Source organism: Branchiostoma lanceolatum, chromosome 8, assembly GCF_035083965.1.
Source record: "Branchiostoma lanceolatum isolate klBraLanc5 chromosome 8, klBraLanc5.hap2, whole genome shotgun sequence".
NCBI lineage: Eukaryota > Metazoa > Chordata > Leptocardii > Amphioxiformes > Branchiostomatidae > Branchiostoma > Branchiostoma lanceolatum.
This window is the reverse complement of record NC_089729.1, coordinates 13,194,428-13,212,387: the sequence shown is the minus strand read 5'-3', so window position 1 is coordinate 13,212,387 and position 17,960 is coordinate 13,194,428. Positions and strand designations below refer to the sequence as shown.

At 38.4% G+C, this 17,960-nt stretch overlaps 2 protein-coding genes across 3 annotated transcripts in view; one reads left to right on the top strand and one right to left on the bottom strand.

Moving 5' to 3' along the window:
• The window catches only part of LOC136440430 (allene oxide synthase-lipoxygenase protein-like), a 24,449-nt gene extending 15,258 nt beyond the window's left edge, over positions 1-9,191 (top strand). Inside the window, exons 15-19 of the mRNA XM_066436474.1 lie at positions 355-466; positions 1,648-1,736; positions 2,156-2,329; positions 3,418-3,581; positions 5,114-9,191. Of these exons, the coding sequence (XP_066292571.1) occupies positions 355-466; positions 1,648-1,736; positions 2,156-2,329; positions 3,418-3,581; positions 5,114-5,231 (657 nt within the window). The 3' untranslated portion in view covers positions 5,232-9,191. The remainder of the gene's footprint in view (positions 1-354; positions 467-1,647; positions 1,737-2,155; positions 2,330-3,417; positions 3,582-5,113) is intronic.
• Positions 7,023-17,960, bottom strand: LOC136440429 (ADP-ribosylation factor-like protein 6-interacting protein 1). Of its 2 annotated transcripts, XM_066436472.1 has the most exons (6): positions 17,848-17,959; positions 14,351-14,484; positions 12,203-12,322; positions 11,048-11,165; positions 10,556-10,640; positions 7,023-9,524 (listed from the first exon to the last, which is right to left on the bottom strand). In XM_066436472.1, the coding sequence occupies exons 1-6, from the start codon at positions 17,884-17,886 to the stop codon at positions 9,397-9,399; spliced, it is 624 nt and encodes a 207-aa protein (XP_066292569.1). In that variant the 5' UTR covers positions 17,887-17,959; the 3' UTR covers positions 7,023-9,396. The 2 variants fall into 2 exon arrangements, with proteins under 2 accessions (XP_066292569.1, XP_066292570.1); XM_066436473.1 differs by lacking the exon at positions 12,203-12,322 and having other exon boundaries at positions 17,848-17,960.

Below are 17,960 nucleotides of genomic sequence, written 5' to 3'. Positions count from 1 at the left end.
TTATTGATCATCTTTACTTGTTTCACCTAAGTCAACATGCGTTATAGATCGTTGTATGCATGATATTCTATCCTGTCGATATATATTGAAAAAGTCGGGGCAATTCTTTTCTTACTGCAAGGACGATTTGATTCTCAATGAATACTAAATCAATACTAAATTCACTTTATAATAATAAGTTTAATAATAAGTTTATTGCAAGTTCTTGCCCGTAGGCTAATTGTAAGTACATGTACCATGGAAGGACGGACAGATAATTGGTAACATGTGACTATTCTAGTCTAGATACTAACACGAAGCACGGCCCTTTCAATGTATATGTACAAACATGTATATACTTCTGCAAATGTTCAGGTAAACGATGTGAAAACGTTGCCCAAGTACTACTACCGTGACGATGCTCTGCAGTTGTACTACATAGTCTACAATTACGTCACCAGCGTCGTTGGGATCTTCTACGATGATGGTAGTAAGTATGCAAATATGACTGTCGTGTTTATAATGTATATACCAGTTGCCTCGGGTACGTAAAATTGTTCTGCACCACAAGAGTATGTATGCAGTATGGTTTTTTTATAGCATGGCTCAACTGTCGTGAAAAACGTAAGCGCCACAGGTTATTTGCTAGTCATCTAAATCAAAATTGTGCTAAAACCCACCTCTCACTGGACCCGCGGCACGCTGGCGGCGTCGCTGCGGCCGAACGAATCTTTTGAAGCATTGTGTGTTTTGTTGTCTTTTTGGTCATACTTGTACGTTTTGAATGATATTCTCATTATAAAATCAAGGGTAACACAAATTCAGTTAAGGACGCAGCGACGCCGCTAGCGTACCGCGGGTCCAGTGAGAGGGGGGGGGGGGCTTAAGTACTCAATGCTAGACACTGGTTGAAGGCATTATTTCTCTTACCTCATTCCTCTTTATCCTTGGTGATGCCTTAAGGGTGTGACTCTTCCTTTCCGTTTGGGTCTTTCTTGCAGCACAATAATGTTTGTTTTTTATTGGTCAGAAATTGCCCGCAATGGCAGCCTGTATAGTGCTGATTTGATGCAGGGTTTACAGGAATCACATGATGATGATGATGATTGGTTTATTTCATATCATTAAAAATATCACAGTTTCGCAGTGCACGTGACGTGTGCACTGAATTGAACTGGGACTACATTATACATTATTAGCTTCATAAAATTATTATAATACACAACATTTACATATCTTATCCACATTTTGTGGAACTGTCGGAAGTGTTTGGGCGGCTGCCATTCGGCGCCACCAGGTGACCTTATTACGACCTTTCCCAACCGAAGTCGGGTGCCCATTTTCACCTGGGTACACTCTGAGCTGATCACCAGGAGAGCCCCTAGGACTCGCAGGTCGGCTGACACGGTTTTCCTCCACGTGGTTTTGGGTCTTCCTTTTTTTTCTTTTTCCACCTGGTCTCCAGTCTAGAGCTACTTTAAGTATTTTTTTGTTTGTTATTCTTAGTACATGGCCATGTCATTTCAACATTCTTGCATGCCACTGATTTTAATGGATACGTAGTCTTCTAGACCTAGGTTTGCTATAAGATTTCTCGTGGTTTGTAACTAGCTAATAAGCATTATGACTATTTTACCTTTACCTTTTGTTGTTCTGTTTTCCTCTTAGACAATTCTGCTAAGCTGAGGGGAGACAAGGAGATCCAGGCTTGGGCAAAGGCCCTCTCTTCTTCATCTGATGAAAGTATCGTTATCAAGGTAATTCAGGTGGATCCCAGTATACGTGAGAGGAGTACTCAAAGTACAAAACATTCGTGGGACGTGGTAATTTTCAAGCATAAGTCCAACGCTAATCCTAATCATAACTTAAACCCTTTCCCTAATCCTAATCATAACCCTAGCCCTAATCTTAACCCTAATCCTGTAAATCTTGCCCTGCCACCATCGACCCCAGCCCTAACTCCACACAGGTGCTCCTCTCACGTATACTGTAACCCCCCCCCCCCCCCCCAAGTGTCGTGCTCGGGTGCAGTAGCTGACCTGTCACATTTTTGGCAAGCTCAGAAAATTTGGCTTGACACAGGATCCAGCTATCCCCGAAAGTGATAAGAGGACTGGAGTCCTAATTCTTATCGTTAAATCCTCTTCCACAATGATTCTATTCTAACCATGCACAGGGAGTTCCCGGGAATGGGCGTTTCTCTACTCTTGATCAGCTGATCCAAACCGTCACCTCCATCATCTTCATCAGCAGCGTGCAGCACGCAGCCGTCAACTTCATGCAGTTCGACCAGTACGGCTTCGTACCCAACATGCCGATCTTCTTACTGGGAGACCCGCTCAGAAATAAGGTTACGTGGCCTGAGCTACACAATCTCTCGCTTCAGAATCTGATTTGGCGTTAAACCCCCTCTTACTGGATCCACGGCATGCTGGTGGCGTCGCTGCGTCCTAGACTGGATCCGTGGTACTAGCACTCTTGAGTTTATAATGGTAATATCATTCAAAACGTACAAGTATGACCATAAAGACAACAAAACACACAATGCTTAAAAAGATTCGTTTTTTTGGCGACGAATTCGAAATTCGTTGAGTGCTTTCAAATGTCAATTCGATCGGTCGCAGCGACGCCGCCAGCGTGCCGCGGGTCCAGTGAGAGGGTGGCTTTAGGTCTGGAGCTCTGATTCTAAAATTAAAAGTACCAATGGGAGCTTAAGATTGTCCGACACTATGACAATTAATCAGTAATCAGAACCTCCAATACCATGGTAACAAACAGTTTTAAGTCTGACAATAATTGGTCTAGTGGACGGGTTGATGCAAGCGTGACGTAATCAGGCTAGGTGCTATGTGATCTCTTAACAACATTTCTTATTTTTTCTACTGATCGCAAATGACGATGACCTAATCAGATGAGTTATTTCACTGGGAATCAAACATTGTGCTAATCCCGTTGAAGTACCATATATGTATCTTTAAACAATAAAATAAGATTTTCTTGTTATGTTATGTTATGTAGGACAGTAATATGGGTGATTAAAACTGATACATTAGTGCACAATGGCAATCACTGTTAGTATTATCTAGTTATGACTGTGATATAGAAGGGAAGCATCTAAATTTAAATGATACGCCAAAAATAGTTACTCAAGCAACTGGTTAAAATGTTGAAACAGTCAGATGTTTCAAACACGCATCCGCTGTCTTTCGTCAGTGACTGAAGGGAAGAACTGGGGAAACAGTTGTTTTTATACCAAAACTCTGACTTGGTTCTCCAGTTCTTTTCTTTAGTCACTGACGAAAGACAGTGGATGCTGTCTGAAACGTCTGACTGTGTCATAATTTTATCCAGTTGCTTGAGTGAATATTTTTGGCGTATCTTATTACCTGGATGTCTAACCTTCATCAACGTAAATTCATTGGATGCGTCTTTCCACAGGATGCTCTGACAGAACAGGACATCCTGAATGCCCTTCCTGGAAAGAGCAAAACGTCTGAGATCAACCTTTTGACGGATGTCCTCAGTCAGCGGGCAACACTGCCTCTTGGAGACTTCCTTGTTTCATACCTAGAAGGTCCCAATGTGCTGCAGGCCGTTCAAAAGTATTGAATGTCTTTTGTTTGTGTTGTTATTGTCGTCTTAGAGTCCATTCCAAGTCACCACAAGGGTTTTTAAATGATATTTGTAATTAGTTTTAATTAATTAGAATAAAACAATATCTAAGTCACAATAGTTCTTCATTTAAAAAAAATGAATATTAATATTTGAATGTATCCAATTAGATGTTTTAGAAATTTTTGAAAAGGACTGCACACAAAAATCTTTATTTACAATAATTTGCAAATATCTAGTAGATTCTTGTGATTCTTCTAAGTTCGAAATATAGAGCAATGTTTACAAATATTGGATTAGGGTAATTGCCCCCATAAAAGTAGGTGCTAATCCAGCCCTATTGTCTGCCTCTGTGTATTTTTAGATGTCACTGCTGGACACTGTTAGGCCCTTTGTGCAAGCCATCTATGCATGGTGCCCAAGCATAATTTGCAAAGATGTGTGAATTGCTTTCTTCACAGCCCACTAACCCAGGTACAAATAATTGTAAAAAAAATGGTAGAAATGGTGGAATGCTGTAACCATTATTTAGAAACCATTAGAAATATCATATTCCACATCATTAATATTTCTCAAGTTTTACACAACCTGGCAAATGAATATAAAGTTCAAATGACATTCACAATATTTTCAAAGTATAAAATCTCCTAGACAAATAATTACAAAGAATTAGAAACAGTTCTAAATTACGACAATAGCAACCCTTGCGGTGACTTGGAATGGACTCTATTGTTGCAACATTCATTTATATACACAGCGGCGACACAATAATTCAGTGTAGTCAAAATGCAATGAAATGCAAGCAAAATACAAATGTTGAATAAGAAACTATGAAATGAACAAAGGTTTTGCAGACCATGAAGTTCAATGTCATTGTAACTGATAGGACGACATTGAGAAAGTAGTTATCATGGAAGCGTTTGGTATCTGTCAAAAATGTTTAAACATAAAGTAGGATTTGTGTTCCGCAGACAGATAAGACGATTTTATAAGAAGTAAATTTAATGAACACTTGAAAGGCAACATTTGCACGAGCACAATACAAGATGTTTGCCCATTTCCTCCCCATGGCAAAAAGCGACTGTTCTAAAACTTTTTAGAAACTTTTAAAAGAATTTCCGCAATCCGAGGGTCCAGACAATTTTGCGTTACGCAGCGAAGAGTTCTTCGGAACCAACTCAGATTTTGCAAAGTTTCAAAAGTAAACAAACGCCGACCCCCATCTCCCCCAAATTATGCAACTCCGAAAAACTACAAACAAAAATTCTGCCGTCAAAATATTTTTGATTTGTATCCTCCGCGGCGCAACTGATGCAGTCGAAATGCCCTCTAAATATTCTATGGAAGCCCGTGTGATAAAAATAGAACCTCGTGTAATAACGGTCAGGAACACCCGTATCGAACATTTTTGCAGCCCAGGTATGACATGCATTATCGTATATTACGTAATTCAACAAGTGGAACAGATATTTAACAGAATGAGTTTCGTTGAAATTGATGTGTATTTTGATGTCTTTTACAGGTTCAAGCAGGATCTAGATGTTGTCGGAAGCAAAATTGAGCGTGAAAACCAAACGCAGCGCTTCCAGCCCTACGACTACTTGGATCCAAGGCTCATTCCAAACGCTATCAGCATCTAGAGTATATTTGATCGTGGGTAGGACGGCCTTATTCGAATTTTCTACGGCGTCGGATACAACTCCCGAACCCTATGTGATACGGGAAATTATGTCATGCCTCAGGGCCTGATACGGGTGTTCCGGACCGTGTGATAACTATCCGCGCGTATCACATAGGTTTCGGGAGTTGTATCACACGGGCTTCCATAGCATATTTCGAATGCATTTCGAGCGCGCCGGTTGCGCCGCCGTAGAAGATTCGAATACTGGATTCGGATGTTGGAATCAATGTTGTTACAGTAAATTTGTGTTCGAGGACACAAAACTCCATCAACTTCTGGCGCATTCCGCATTGAAATGTGTTTTTTCTCGGGTGGGTATGACATAAATAAAATACAACACGTTGTATTCCGCATCACCCTCGGTCCCAGCCCTCCCGCGGATCGGATCGCCCTCCGGCCGATCCGACCTGCGGTCGGGCTGGTACCTCGGGTGATACGGAATACCCCGTGTTGTATTCTATATTTATCACACGGTCCGGAACTCCCGTATAGAACATTTTCGCGGCCCAGGCATGACATAAATACGTGTGACCGACAAGGAATGAGATTGCAGTAAATGTTAACAAATAAAGCTACCCCCTATATGCATACTATACGAACGGGGCTTGCAGGACACAGTTAAAGTCATCGGATAATTTGCTCGCGTCTTTACTACTTAGGGATTTCATTATGCATCCAATGCCTAATAATCAATGACATAGTGCATAGCATTGGTGACTAATTGAAACAATGTACTGTTTAAAATAATTTAAAAGTTAAATGATTTATCAAGACTATGAGAAGATGGCGAGAAATTTGCATGGTGTATAAGAGCAAGTTTTTTTTTCAGGAATAAAAGTTAGTTTCGTAATAATGGATGTATCTTTAATTGCGTCAATTTTAGAAACGTACGCGTAAGGGACTATTCATGTACATTGCAAATTGAATACTCATCAGGCGTTTTCTTATATACACCTTGCTTGTTTGTTTAACATCTTAATCCTGTTCCTTTTTGCATATGTGCATGAGCCGATTATTGTCCTCCTCCTCCATCCAGCTGGTCCGATTCGCTCGATACGGTATCTCCCAGCATCGGTCCTGCTCTTCTGCCCCCAGATTTCGACTATTGGTGACGTCACCACCAAATAGCTTTCACCCAATCAGAGGATTGCCACAAGCTCATCTTGTGGAAATCCGCAAAGGATGCGAGGAAGCTATAGGGTTACGTCTTACGTCACTACTTTGGGTTCAGAACAAAATAACGACTGTTTGTGCCAAATAAGGCTAGCTCATTAATTATTCATGAGAAAATGTCAGTAACGCCACCAATAGTCGAAATCAGGGGCCAGAAGGGCAGGGTCGATGCTGGGAGGTAACGTACCGAGCGAATCGGGCCTGCTGGAGGAGGATGATGATCGGCAGATGCAATGGTGTTGGAGGTTTCCATGGTGACAGTGATGGTGTTTTTGCGGCAGCTAAATTTGATTTAAAACAATGATATATTCTTCTTACCTTTAAAAATGAATGTACAGGTGCTAGTGATTGCAATGACTACGGACACTGCCATGTTAATATCCCGTTTACTATTCTCACTTGAACTGCATAATCGTCTTATACGTCGCTTTAACTTACAACGTACATGTTACAACTGTTTTGTAATAAACTTTACTCGACTGTACAAATTCACATTTCAAAGTGAATGCAGAATGATCATGTGTCATTTCCCAGTTTCGGGGAGTTCAGAAATGAGCTTTACACTGCACACGAAGAATGTTTGATACAAACATTTAATGTGTGTTGCAGTTATCCACCTTTTTCAATAACACAGTAAATCTGACCACTGCATTGCACAATAACACATTTCATATAGCGTGAAGAAAATCTACATTTTAATTACTCAGAACAAAAATAAAACCACTTCCAAATAAATATGCAACATGGGGTGTGAAAAATTCATTATGCGAACTCAAAACTTAATACTGCAGATGACTGTTTTGTACTTAATCAACAGTTACAAACAGATTATCACTGCAACAACGGAAAACCTTTTTACATATACATCGATCAACCAGTGACTTCTCACCATCTTGTCTTCAAAAACACTCCAGTATATCATGTGGCACAACCACATGAGTATATATAAGTAATAACAAGGCATGTTGCTTGAAGAACTTGAGCAACAGCCAAGAAAGCATTTGTACAAACTTGCCAGGAACAGCTTTTGCCAATCTTTATCATACCTCCATTTGAAAGTTTACCCATGGTACAAAATCATGCCTAGCACCACACTTACTTAATCAGTTGTTTCTTGACTTTTTGAAGGCTTTGTAGCTTTTTTTTTGTCCACCAGCACTCGCCTGTACATAATCTAATTATTTTCAAGCTCATCATAGTTCTAGGTCTTTGGCTCTGCCCCTGGGGTGTCGCCAAAAAATAGCCAATGTTACTAACTTGGTTTACAGTTGCTGTAGCTGTCATTCGATACGGTAATTGTCATTGGATAGCCTATTTGCGCTTATTCACCTTGAGCATTGTTCTTTCTCTTTTGACTTCTCACCGCACCTTTCTTAGAAAGAAAGTGGAGAAACAACTGATCAAATTGCTGTGGCATGAAGTACACATATTGTGTACAGCTGAGCATTATACACAATGATACTGTATAACAAATTGCATCTATGCTATACGGTTTAAAGAACCGTAGACCTCTCTGTACATGTAGCCTGGCAAACTCACCAACAGATACTATAGTGGTTACTGGTACCTTTTTAGCATTTCTGTACCTACATAACCACACACACGCTTGTGAATGTCACAGATGGTATATTGAGACTTCCAGCCTAAGGTTATAATAGTGTGGTACAACTACTGCAATTTGTGAAACATTATGTGGTGTCGATTTAGGAAGTGAGCTCACCATGTGAAGTCATCATAACTCTAGGCAAGAGAAGGAGAGACCCCCACTACTATACCTTCTTAAAGACTGGGAATTTGGGGATTTCTATCATTACAATGGAATCAATTCATCTCAAAAATATACTTCTCGTTTTGTCTAAGCATCATATAGTTCACAACTAAATTCCACTGTCAACTGTATATCAGATGCCTTGCATACTCTATAGTTAGGATTGTCTGAACAAATCTTATAATAAATTGGCCTTGATTTATTAATTTGGCATCTGGGCTGTACTCTCAATTACAACAATACAAACCTCAAATATCTCGAGTTAGTTGCGAATGTCCGCAAACCATACGGCAAACTGCACCAAGTGAAGAATACAAGGACAGGTCTACTTTGCACACACGATACTGATACTTCTTTTTCTTCTACAACAGATCCAGACAGACCAACTATCTACTAAACAGCACTGGTCACGAAAGACACCCTCTTCTAAGTTTAACACCACTTCCTCAGGCTTTCTTTTCCATAGTCTTCACACTTTGTACAGGATTGATACACACACACATAGGCACTGCTTATATATACAGGACCCATATACTAAGCATTCTTTGTACAGGACCCGTATACGCATGGCACTCTTTGTATAGGACACATATACATGTACACCCAGGACAGGGAAGCTTTCAACACATCTCTAGGCCTGTCAACAGTCGTGTATCTTGTACCTTGGTAGAGCTTGAAAACACCAGTCTTGGAAAAGTTCACTCACGACTTGATAATTCTGTTTAGGACCATTCTGGAACAACTGGGAATTTTACAGACTTTAAGACAGGAATATTTATGACAAGACGCCAGAAATGTTGTAAAGCCTCCCCATGACCAACTCACTTACTGTTCACCCTTGCCTATGCAGACAAGTCGGTTCAAACTTTATCATGAAGCAGAGCTTTCAACGTTCAAACTATTCAGACCCGTCTTAGAACTTGTAAACTGTAGCTGATAGCTCCACTTTCCACAAGGCATGCGGCTTTGACTGAAACACAGGCAAACTTTGACAGCTGTACAAGCCTTCCTGGTATTCACTAACCAGCCAACTTTGGTGCTAGCTTCACAGTGCCATGTTCACAATGTACATGTTCAGACTTGCTACCATATGTGTGTCAAGTAACACACAAAGGACATCTCACAGTAGAGGCGCCACACTAAGTACTCCAGTAGGACAAGACAACGGCAGTTTGTGGTTCTTTCAGTCCTTCTTCTGGCGAGATTTCTGGACTTTGTCTATGACCACCTTCAGTTGTCTCATCAGCATCAGGTAGTAGTACTGCAGGATCCCATGGTGCAACATTCCAGGCAGAAGACTCACAAAGCACACTGAGAAGGAAGACAACAGCAGCAGTGTTTCAAGGTCAACAAAATAATTCACTTGCTTAATAGTAACACCGTGTAGCCGTGTGGCGTAACAGCAGGGTTTTCGGCCCAGAACCCAGCGGTCCCGGATTCGAATGCCCTGCTGCTACCGATGTTGTGCCCTTGGGTAAAGGCACTTCACACGATTTTCCCCACTCCACCCAAGTGTAAAAACAGGTATGTGTGGGTCGCAATAATAGCTGCCTGTGTCCCACATGTATTGCACTGTAGTAATTCTGATTCAATCAAATCAATCAACATGTTCATCCTATCATTGGAAAGAGCTGAAATAATATTCTAGTCAAACTCAAAATGAGGCATTTTTATGCCACAAGGCATAAATATAAGTGCATGTTCACTCAAAATTGGAGCTGTGAACCTATTTTTTGACTGTGGGTGCATTGGTGCACTTATATATTTGTGTAGGGTTATGTACATAGAGGCAGTAGTATATGTGTATGCAGTACACTAGTAGTATATGTGTATGCAGCATATTCTTGACATTTAAGGCCAGACCAATTTAATTTCTTGGTAAACAGATTTTTATTTTCCGAAAAAAAAAAAAATTTGGAAAAAAAAAAATCATGAAAACAGATCTAGAAGGCTGCTTTCATGATTTTTTTTTCTAAAATTTTTTTTTTTTTAGAAAAAATATCCGTTAACCAAGCAATCAAATTGGTGTGGCCTAAGTGAAAGAAAAAATCATAAAACCTTTGTTGTACATCTTGTTTGAAATTTAAAAGTAAGCTATACAATTTCAGATTCAAGTTCTGAAGAGAGGCAGTAAGATTTTGCTGACATTCTGGTTTATATATATTAATATATGTTGGGCACCCAATTTTTTTCTGTGCACTTGAATGTTAATGACCGGATGTACCCAATGTTGCAAAAAGGCTACCTTAGCTTAACAGTATGAGAATTAAACACCAGGCCCTATGCATGTTGCTACAACTCTTTACAACTTTCTGTTGATTGTTACAACTACTGTAACTCACCTGATAGATAGGTAAGCAGTAGGTTGTGAACTGCATTCCCCACCCATGCCAGAGTTGCCAACACACTCATAACAGACAAGAAATACTGAAAGAGAAATAAGCATATCATAGTAATCTCGCCTATCATCTGCTATGGAAGGATATGTTTACAGACCACAAAACAACAAAAAACTTGAGTAAGAAATGTTAGGCTCAATCTACATTTATCAACATACACATGTACTCATACTCAATATACTTAATATGTATTCACTTTACAAATGTAACTTTTTGAAAAGCAAGCTAACAATATCACTGTGACACCACTACCAAAACTGATCCAATGTTTTCAACAGTAAATTCTACTAAACTTTTTTGAATACTCCCAAGCAACTATATATAAATTATAAGGTAACTAAACTTGCTAATTATTCTGCTTAAGTTATAATATTGACATGTTATTTCAGTTTTACACTTTGTATTTTGAACAAACTTATGTAAATAAGTATGTACCAGCTTAGGTTTCTCCTCCTTGAGGGTCAAGAAGGTGTTTTTACACACGACCAGGAAGTCTTTGGTCTGCACTAGACTGGCACATATGTCATGATAACGTTGTTGTTGCTCCTCTGTCCTGTGGACAAATATAACATTACAATATTCATGATGTTACTAGTACATGTCAATATTCTAAGGCAATAAAAAACCCATGAAAATCTATTTCTGCTAGCTTTCCAGGATTTCATAAAACTACTCAGTAAAATCACAACCAGATGTTTACATGATATACTTAATAAGTATTCATTTAGTAGCTGACTTATACAAATTACTGTATACACATGCAGGGCTCGAAATAGTGGGTGCATGTGCACCCAGTGCACCCAAAATTGGAGCTGTGCACCTACTTTTTGACTGTGGGTGCACCAGTGCACCTAGATATTTTTGTAGCCTATAGGGTTAAGGTACTATTGTACACTAGTATACAGAATATTCTTGAAATGTAAGTATAAAAAACAGCATGATAACTTTTTGCTGTTCTTTATTTAATGTATTATTTGTTTGAAATTTTAAAGTTAGCTATAGAATTAAAGATTGAAGTTCTTAAGAAAGGCAGCAGCCTTAAACTTTGTAATTATGTTCTGAAGAACATTCAACTTTATTTTATCTGGTGCACCCAAAATTCTTTCTGTGCACCCAATTTTTTTAGTTGGGTGCACCAGTGCACCTATTCCCAAAGATGAATTTCGAGCCCTGACATGTGTAGCCTGACTTCTAGATGTAATTGTTTTGGGCTAATGTCTGTGTAGTATCTATTTCCATAGTTCCCAATACGGTTATAATATAATGTACACAATGCAGCATTTGCATACATCTTCAATGATGCCACTAGTAATACTAGTATTCTTTTTCATTCCAACCCCCTGGCCTCAAGTTAACTGCTCTCCAGGCCCACCCGCAAAATAGCAGCAATAGTGGATAATTATACATGTATGTACAATATATGGCAATGCTGCATTGTGTTTATTGTAAATTGCAGAAACACAAACAAACAGGCTGACACACAAACAATACTTCATGATTGCTCATCACTCCCTTGAACTTGATATGAAGTAACCGTGATAGCAATGACAAGCTATGTTTATCAATTAAATAATGACATGTTTTCCTTACCATTCACTTGGCTTGATAAACTTGGGAAGTATGGTGGGCACAAGGTAGTCCAGCAAGCACACGACCAGGAGGAGGGTGGACACCCCCGTCAACACCGATGGTTCCAACCAGTACACAAGGCTATACCATCACACACAAACAGGGAGGGGGGGTCGGGTAGAAAACAATGCATGGTATTAGCATCACAGACGTTACAAGAACATAAAACTTAATGACATTTCTTAACAACTTATAATAGGCATAAAAATGCTCATTCAACAAGCATCATATACAACTTCACTCTTACCCAAGACATTGTCATGCTTACATATAGATGAATTCTTCGTGCAAATGTTTGCTTTTAGTTTTAATTCATCTCACCTTTGGATGCAATTCTTTGCAATCTTGCTGATACCTGATCTTATTAAGTACATCATAATACATCCATATGTACATGTACCCAGCACAATTTGTTCTGAACACACATTCAAAGAAAGCGACCTCTGGTGGTTTATGCAAGAACTGCACATAAAAAGCTCAACTTGTCACAAACTGATCATGATAAAGCAAAGCAAAGCGGATTTAAGGGAAAAAATTTCAGCACAAAGATTGTGTGGCATGCAGAAATAATATATATGGATATGGGAAGGAAAGACTTACAGCATGACAATACTTGAAGAAAGAAGAGGAGGGACCACCACATAAAGGTGTGGGCGACAGGACAGAAAAGCAACACATTTATAAATTAGTTACGACTGGAAACCAAATTTATAAAAAAAAAAGGTCTGGAAAGCAAAAGCACAGAATCAGTAGCAAAAGAACAAAGCAGCTGGAATGATATATTATAGCCCTCCTCCAATCGGCGCACATACTTCAAGCCATTTTACATGCTTTAACATGCACACGTACATATGTATAGAGAAATACATGAATTATTGTTTCTGTCTTGCAGTTTTACAAAACTTTGCAGGAAGGCAAATCTATGACAAGATAACAGCCAAATGTGCAAATGCAACATGGATTTATAATTGATAGTTCAACATATTTGGGCCAGAATTGGTAAAATGCATTCAAAATCTGCACAAATCTCATCGTTGCCAAAGATATGAGCATTGCTAGATCAATAATCAAATGTTATGTTTTTTTTCATGATGTTTATGTATGTATTCAATGTGTTCTTTTCGTAAAAAAAGGATGGCCTTGTTAATATTATACATTTGTATTGCTGATTGTTAATGTTAGATGGCAAAAAGTGTAGCATGTAGCATCGTGGTGCTATTTCAAAGGACAACGTAAAAGAGCCAGCTCAACCCCTGCACTAAAAGGTTCAAGCCATAACACACAAGTTACAAGACTGAAGCCTTAACTTTGACACAGGCTCAAAGTTCAAACCTTAACCCTCACACAGCCACACTACAGCATATTAACTCTCACATTGTCATGCTAAACTCTAGTCTAGACATAACTCTCAGACTCAAGCACTGTCTCTTCGCTGGACTCGAAAGTTAGCTAAATATAATCACGCTGCCACACTAAACTAGTAAACCTCACATCTCATCAACCTTAAATACCCTCCAGCATACACTCTCACATGCTAGACTGAAGCCATAATCCTCACAGCCACACAGCCAATAGTACCTTTCATTACATATACATTTGTATATGAAACCCTATACAAATACAAATGTAAACATTTCTTGTACCTGTAGGCGCACCCAGTCAACAATGATATTGGTGCACATTACTCTAATTTTGGGCACAACAAAGTGCATGTATTATACACTTACCACTTATAGTTAGTAATTTGAGCCCTATAGACCGTTGTATTCTGGCAACATTCAAACATGATGTGTGTCATATATACATGACTATATAATAAAACAGACTCAGGCAAAGTGGTGCAATATGCATGACCTGCTTCTAACTTTCTAAGCTGTGTGATACAATTGTGAGTGGTGCACATGGCCACTTCATACAACAATACCATACCTGCTCTAATCTCCAAACCTGCACTTGCATAAGTTACAATATGCAGGACTGGTGTTAATTCAAGCCCTACATATAATAGTCAATACTAATACTAGTACTAGCACATGTGTACAGCTCCACCCTTTTTCTCTAAAAGCAGCCAAACATCACCACACTAAGTTGTTACTAAAAGACACCTACCAGAATAAAACAGTGAGGCATGAACAAAGGATGATGGGATAGATAGGTTTCTCCCATCGTAGCACCCTGTCTGCGTGGATGATGATGTCTCTCCAGATTTGGAGGTCTTTCTCGAGTTGTGAACTTTCAACTAACTGGAGGAAAATAGAAAAGACAGGGTTAGCTGTGTTTTACCAAGTTGGTAGTTGTGGCCTTGTGATTATTGTTGTTGGGGGTTCGAATCCCAGGCACTGTAGCAGCTGAAGGTCCAATGTTGTAGTATTTGTACGCAGGGCTGTCTCCAAGACTTGTCCCTCCGTCCTGAAACAGAAATCTGCTTGTTGGGACGGACAAAAAGTGTACACAAAATCTTCTTGACATGAAACTGATGAAAACGTAAGCTTAGTTAAAATGACAGATTTAACAACAGAAATCAACAACATGGGCTCCTAAACAATGAGTGAGACAGGAAAAAATCCAAAGCTGGCATGGAGACAGTCCAGATTTGTACCCTTGGAACAAAGGGTGCTTTAAATTTATGCCAATTTCCTCACTTGACTCATCAAAATGATTCAGTGAGGGACATTTTCTTTGATGGGAAGGTAAATCCGGAGATCACAGTACATGTTTGGGGAGAACCACACCTCGAGCATGTTGTTAAAGAACCCACCACACAAGAGATGGCCACATGTGGTCCTCATGATCATTTGAGAACCAACAGGTCAATACTGTAAAAGGGGAAATGTTAGTTGTTACCAGGGATATAATTTGACTGTATTGAGAAAATGAAGTGTATGCGTTGGTTTTGATTTTGCATTTGATAAAGGTAGCATGCGGGCAGAAGACAGAACAAAAACTGCTCACAGTTGTTTCAAGTTTAGTTTAAATTAAAATACTAGTACCAAACAAAAAATGACTGAAAACATTTCACCTCTCACAGTAGATAGGGCAAGTATCTTTAATATCTAATGATTTTAATCCTGTATTGAGTTTGGTATAGATTGATTGATAGAATTCTTATTTTTTGCTTAATTGACAATGTGGAAATTCTAAAATGTTGTACCATTCAAGTCACATAAATTATATTAATGTTCAGACATACATAAAATCTGTATCACTATCAGGTGTACAATAGCATTGAACAATTGCAAACTGTAAATGTGGAAAACTGTAATTTGTAAACAGTAACTTAAGCTAAACTAAGCAAGTTGATACACATATATACAATACATACATGTATGTTGAATTTTTGTTTTCACTTTTGGTTTTCATAGTTGCAGTAGGCCCATCCTTTTGTGATGTCAATAAAATAAAGACTAAATACTGTAAAACATGAAATATTAGAGGCACGTTTGTAAACCCCTTACTTTGATTTAGTTTGAATATGTTCTATTAGTCAAATACAAACTTAAAACACTGGAAATATGCCAGATCCTTTCCCAATCATACAGCGAAATTGAGCCCCACGTACTTAAACCGATCTACGGTAACGGCATTGTCATTAAGTGCCACATTAGTACTACATGTACATGGCCACATGTACCTTTATATAATTAGCTATAGGGGACCCTAGATGGTCCCAGTGACTATTCTAAGCGGTGCCTGGCGTTTCCTCTGATGGGGTTGGGAGTATGGACGGTATGTGCGGAATGTCTTCCCCGCAGGCAGATTTATCCCTATCCTCAGCTCTACCCCTGTGGCATAACAGCCAAATATAGAAAGAGATTTCTGTACCGGGCAGAAGGTACATGTACATGATAACTAGCTATGGGGAGGGGGGATTTTAGAGAGCGTTTTTAAATTCTCCTATAAAAAATATGCCTTCAGCAAGTTCAGAGTAGATTGAAAATTTTGTCCGTTTAACTTTATAAATTATATCAAGATATGTATATTAACACACATTAGTCATAGTGAAACAGACATTATGACTCAGTGTAAAATCTTCATCTGCATTGAAAAGCTGCATGTAGTTTGCACAAAACACTCGAGGACATGAAATAAATATCCAATCTAATTAATAATTTAGATCTCATTTCCAAACAATTACAAAATTCAACAAAATCACTGAAAAAATGTAAAAGAATAGTAGGTAAAAAAGCTGTTGCTTTTTCTCAAATTTGTGACTAACTTTTTCATGCATTACTAGCTGAAAAGAGCAGCTACAATCCTTTGGGAATTTGATAACTTAATATCAAAAATTTTGTTTGCCTGAAAGTTGACTGTTATAGAACACAGATATACTGTAATTTGTATATTGTCTGTTCTAATAAAAAGATATGAAGCAATGTCATTGACGAGTTTCCACTAATTTATCTAAATTTCAACACATTCAACGTTACACTCGTTTATATCATATCATATCATACATATATTCAAGAAATATGATATTGGTCCACAAAATTGGGCTCTATGGTGAATTGTCTTCTAAATATTATAAAACGGTATATAATTTAATTTTAAAGGGCAATTACTACCCTTGTTTGTAATTTTTCCAACTTTGCTCCAAATAAGGTATTTGCTTGCATGTCCCTTGTACAAAACATTAGTGAAGTTTTTAAGATTTAAAACATTACAATTACTCGAGCGATTGCTGAAGATATAGTACAGCTACAGTGTGTAGCTAAGGTCGCTTGATTTGGATGTAGCACTGAAAAAAAATTATGCTCAAAACCGAAAGATCCTAAGTTGAAAATTGGACTGAATTTTTTTTCTTTTAAATCAAAGTCAACCCTGGAGTATATGTTATATCTCACCTGGGATGATTTTATTTATGGGCTTCAGATTTATTAAAAGAAAAAAATGGATGATGTCCTTGGACTGAAAAGTGTGTCATTCTGTACCATGTAATTTGTGTATACTGACTCCAATGACCTTTTACAATGGCATTATCTTTCCTCAACCCTCTAACACCAAAACTAAATGGGACACGTCATCCTAAACTTTGACTTTCAATTGGTAGCTTCTTGAAATTTCATTGTGAAATTGGTGGGGTACGTTCTGTCAACTTTCTGTACTTGAGTCTATCTTTTTCCGGTGACAGTAGACAATTTTCCCAATTTTGGTTTTGGTTAATAAGCAAACATGGGTAAAGTAACATGTCCTTAACCTTCAAGATAACGTTACGTGCGTATCATATTACAAAGTCAGCTGATATTTTAGAATAATAATAAATCATAAAATTAGGCAACTTCAAGTGTAGGTTAAATAATCTGATCACGTACACAAATGACCAGCGTCTTAAATGATTTGCAATGAATCAGAAAAGAGTATATTTTCATCAATTAAATGATCCACATTTTGCAGATCGTGTCATGACATATTTAGTCATCATCATATTCATAGTCATACCCCCCTCCCTTGGACGCAAAGTCAGTTCTAAAACGTCATTATAATCAGGTATATTCATCGAAACAACAATTGATAACAGCTTTATGTGGTAGCTTCACCTATTACGTACCCTTAACAATTCATACAACGTGTCAGAACTGGCTGTGACGGCAAAAAAATACAATTTTCACCTGTTTATCTGTATAACGGTTTTGGTGCTCGGCCGCCATCTTGCTGGTGTTTACTTGTAGCTGGATGTTTATTTACCTTCCCGTCAACCTTTTTGAATATTTGCATAATCACG

What these genes read in the sequence shown, in the direction of transcription:
- LOC136440429 (XM_066436472.1), bottom strand. Translation starts at nt 17,886, where the DNA reads ATGGCGGCCGAGCACCAAAACCGTTATACAGATAAACAG. An exon ending in TTTATCAAGCCAAGTGAATG is followed by an intron (nt 11,166 to 12,202) that starts GTAAGGAAAACA and finishes ATTTGTCCACAG; the next exon opens with GACAGAGGAGCAACAACAAC. An exon ending in AGGAGGAGAAACCTAAGCTG is followed by an intron (nt 10,641 to 11,047) that starts GTACATACTTAT and finishes TTTCTCTTTCAG; the next exon opens with TATTTCTTGTCTGTTATGAG.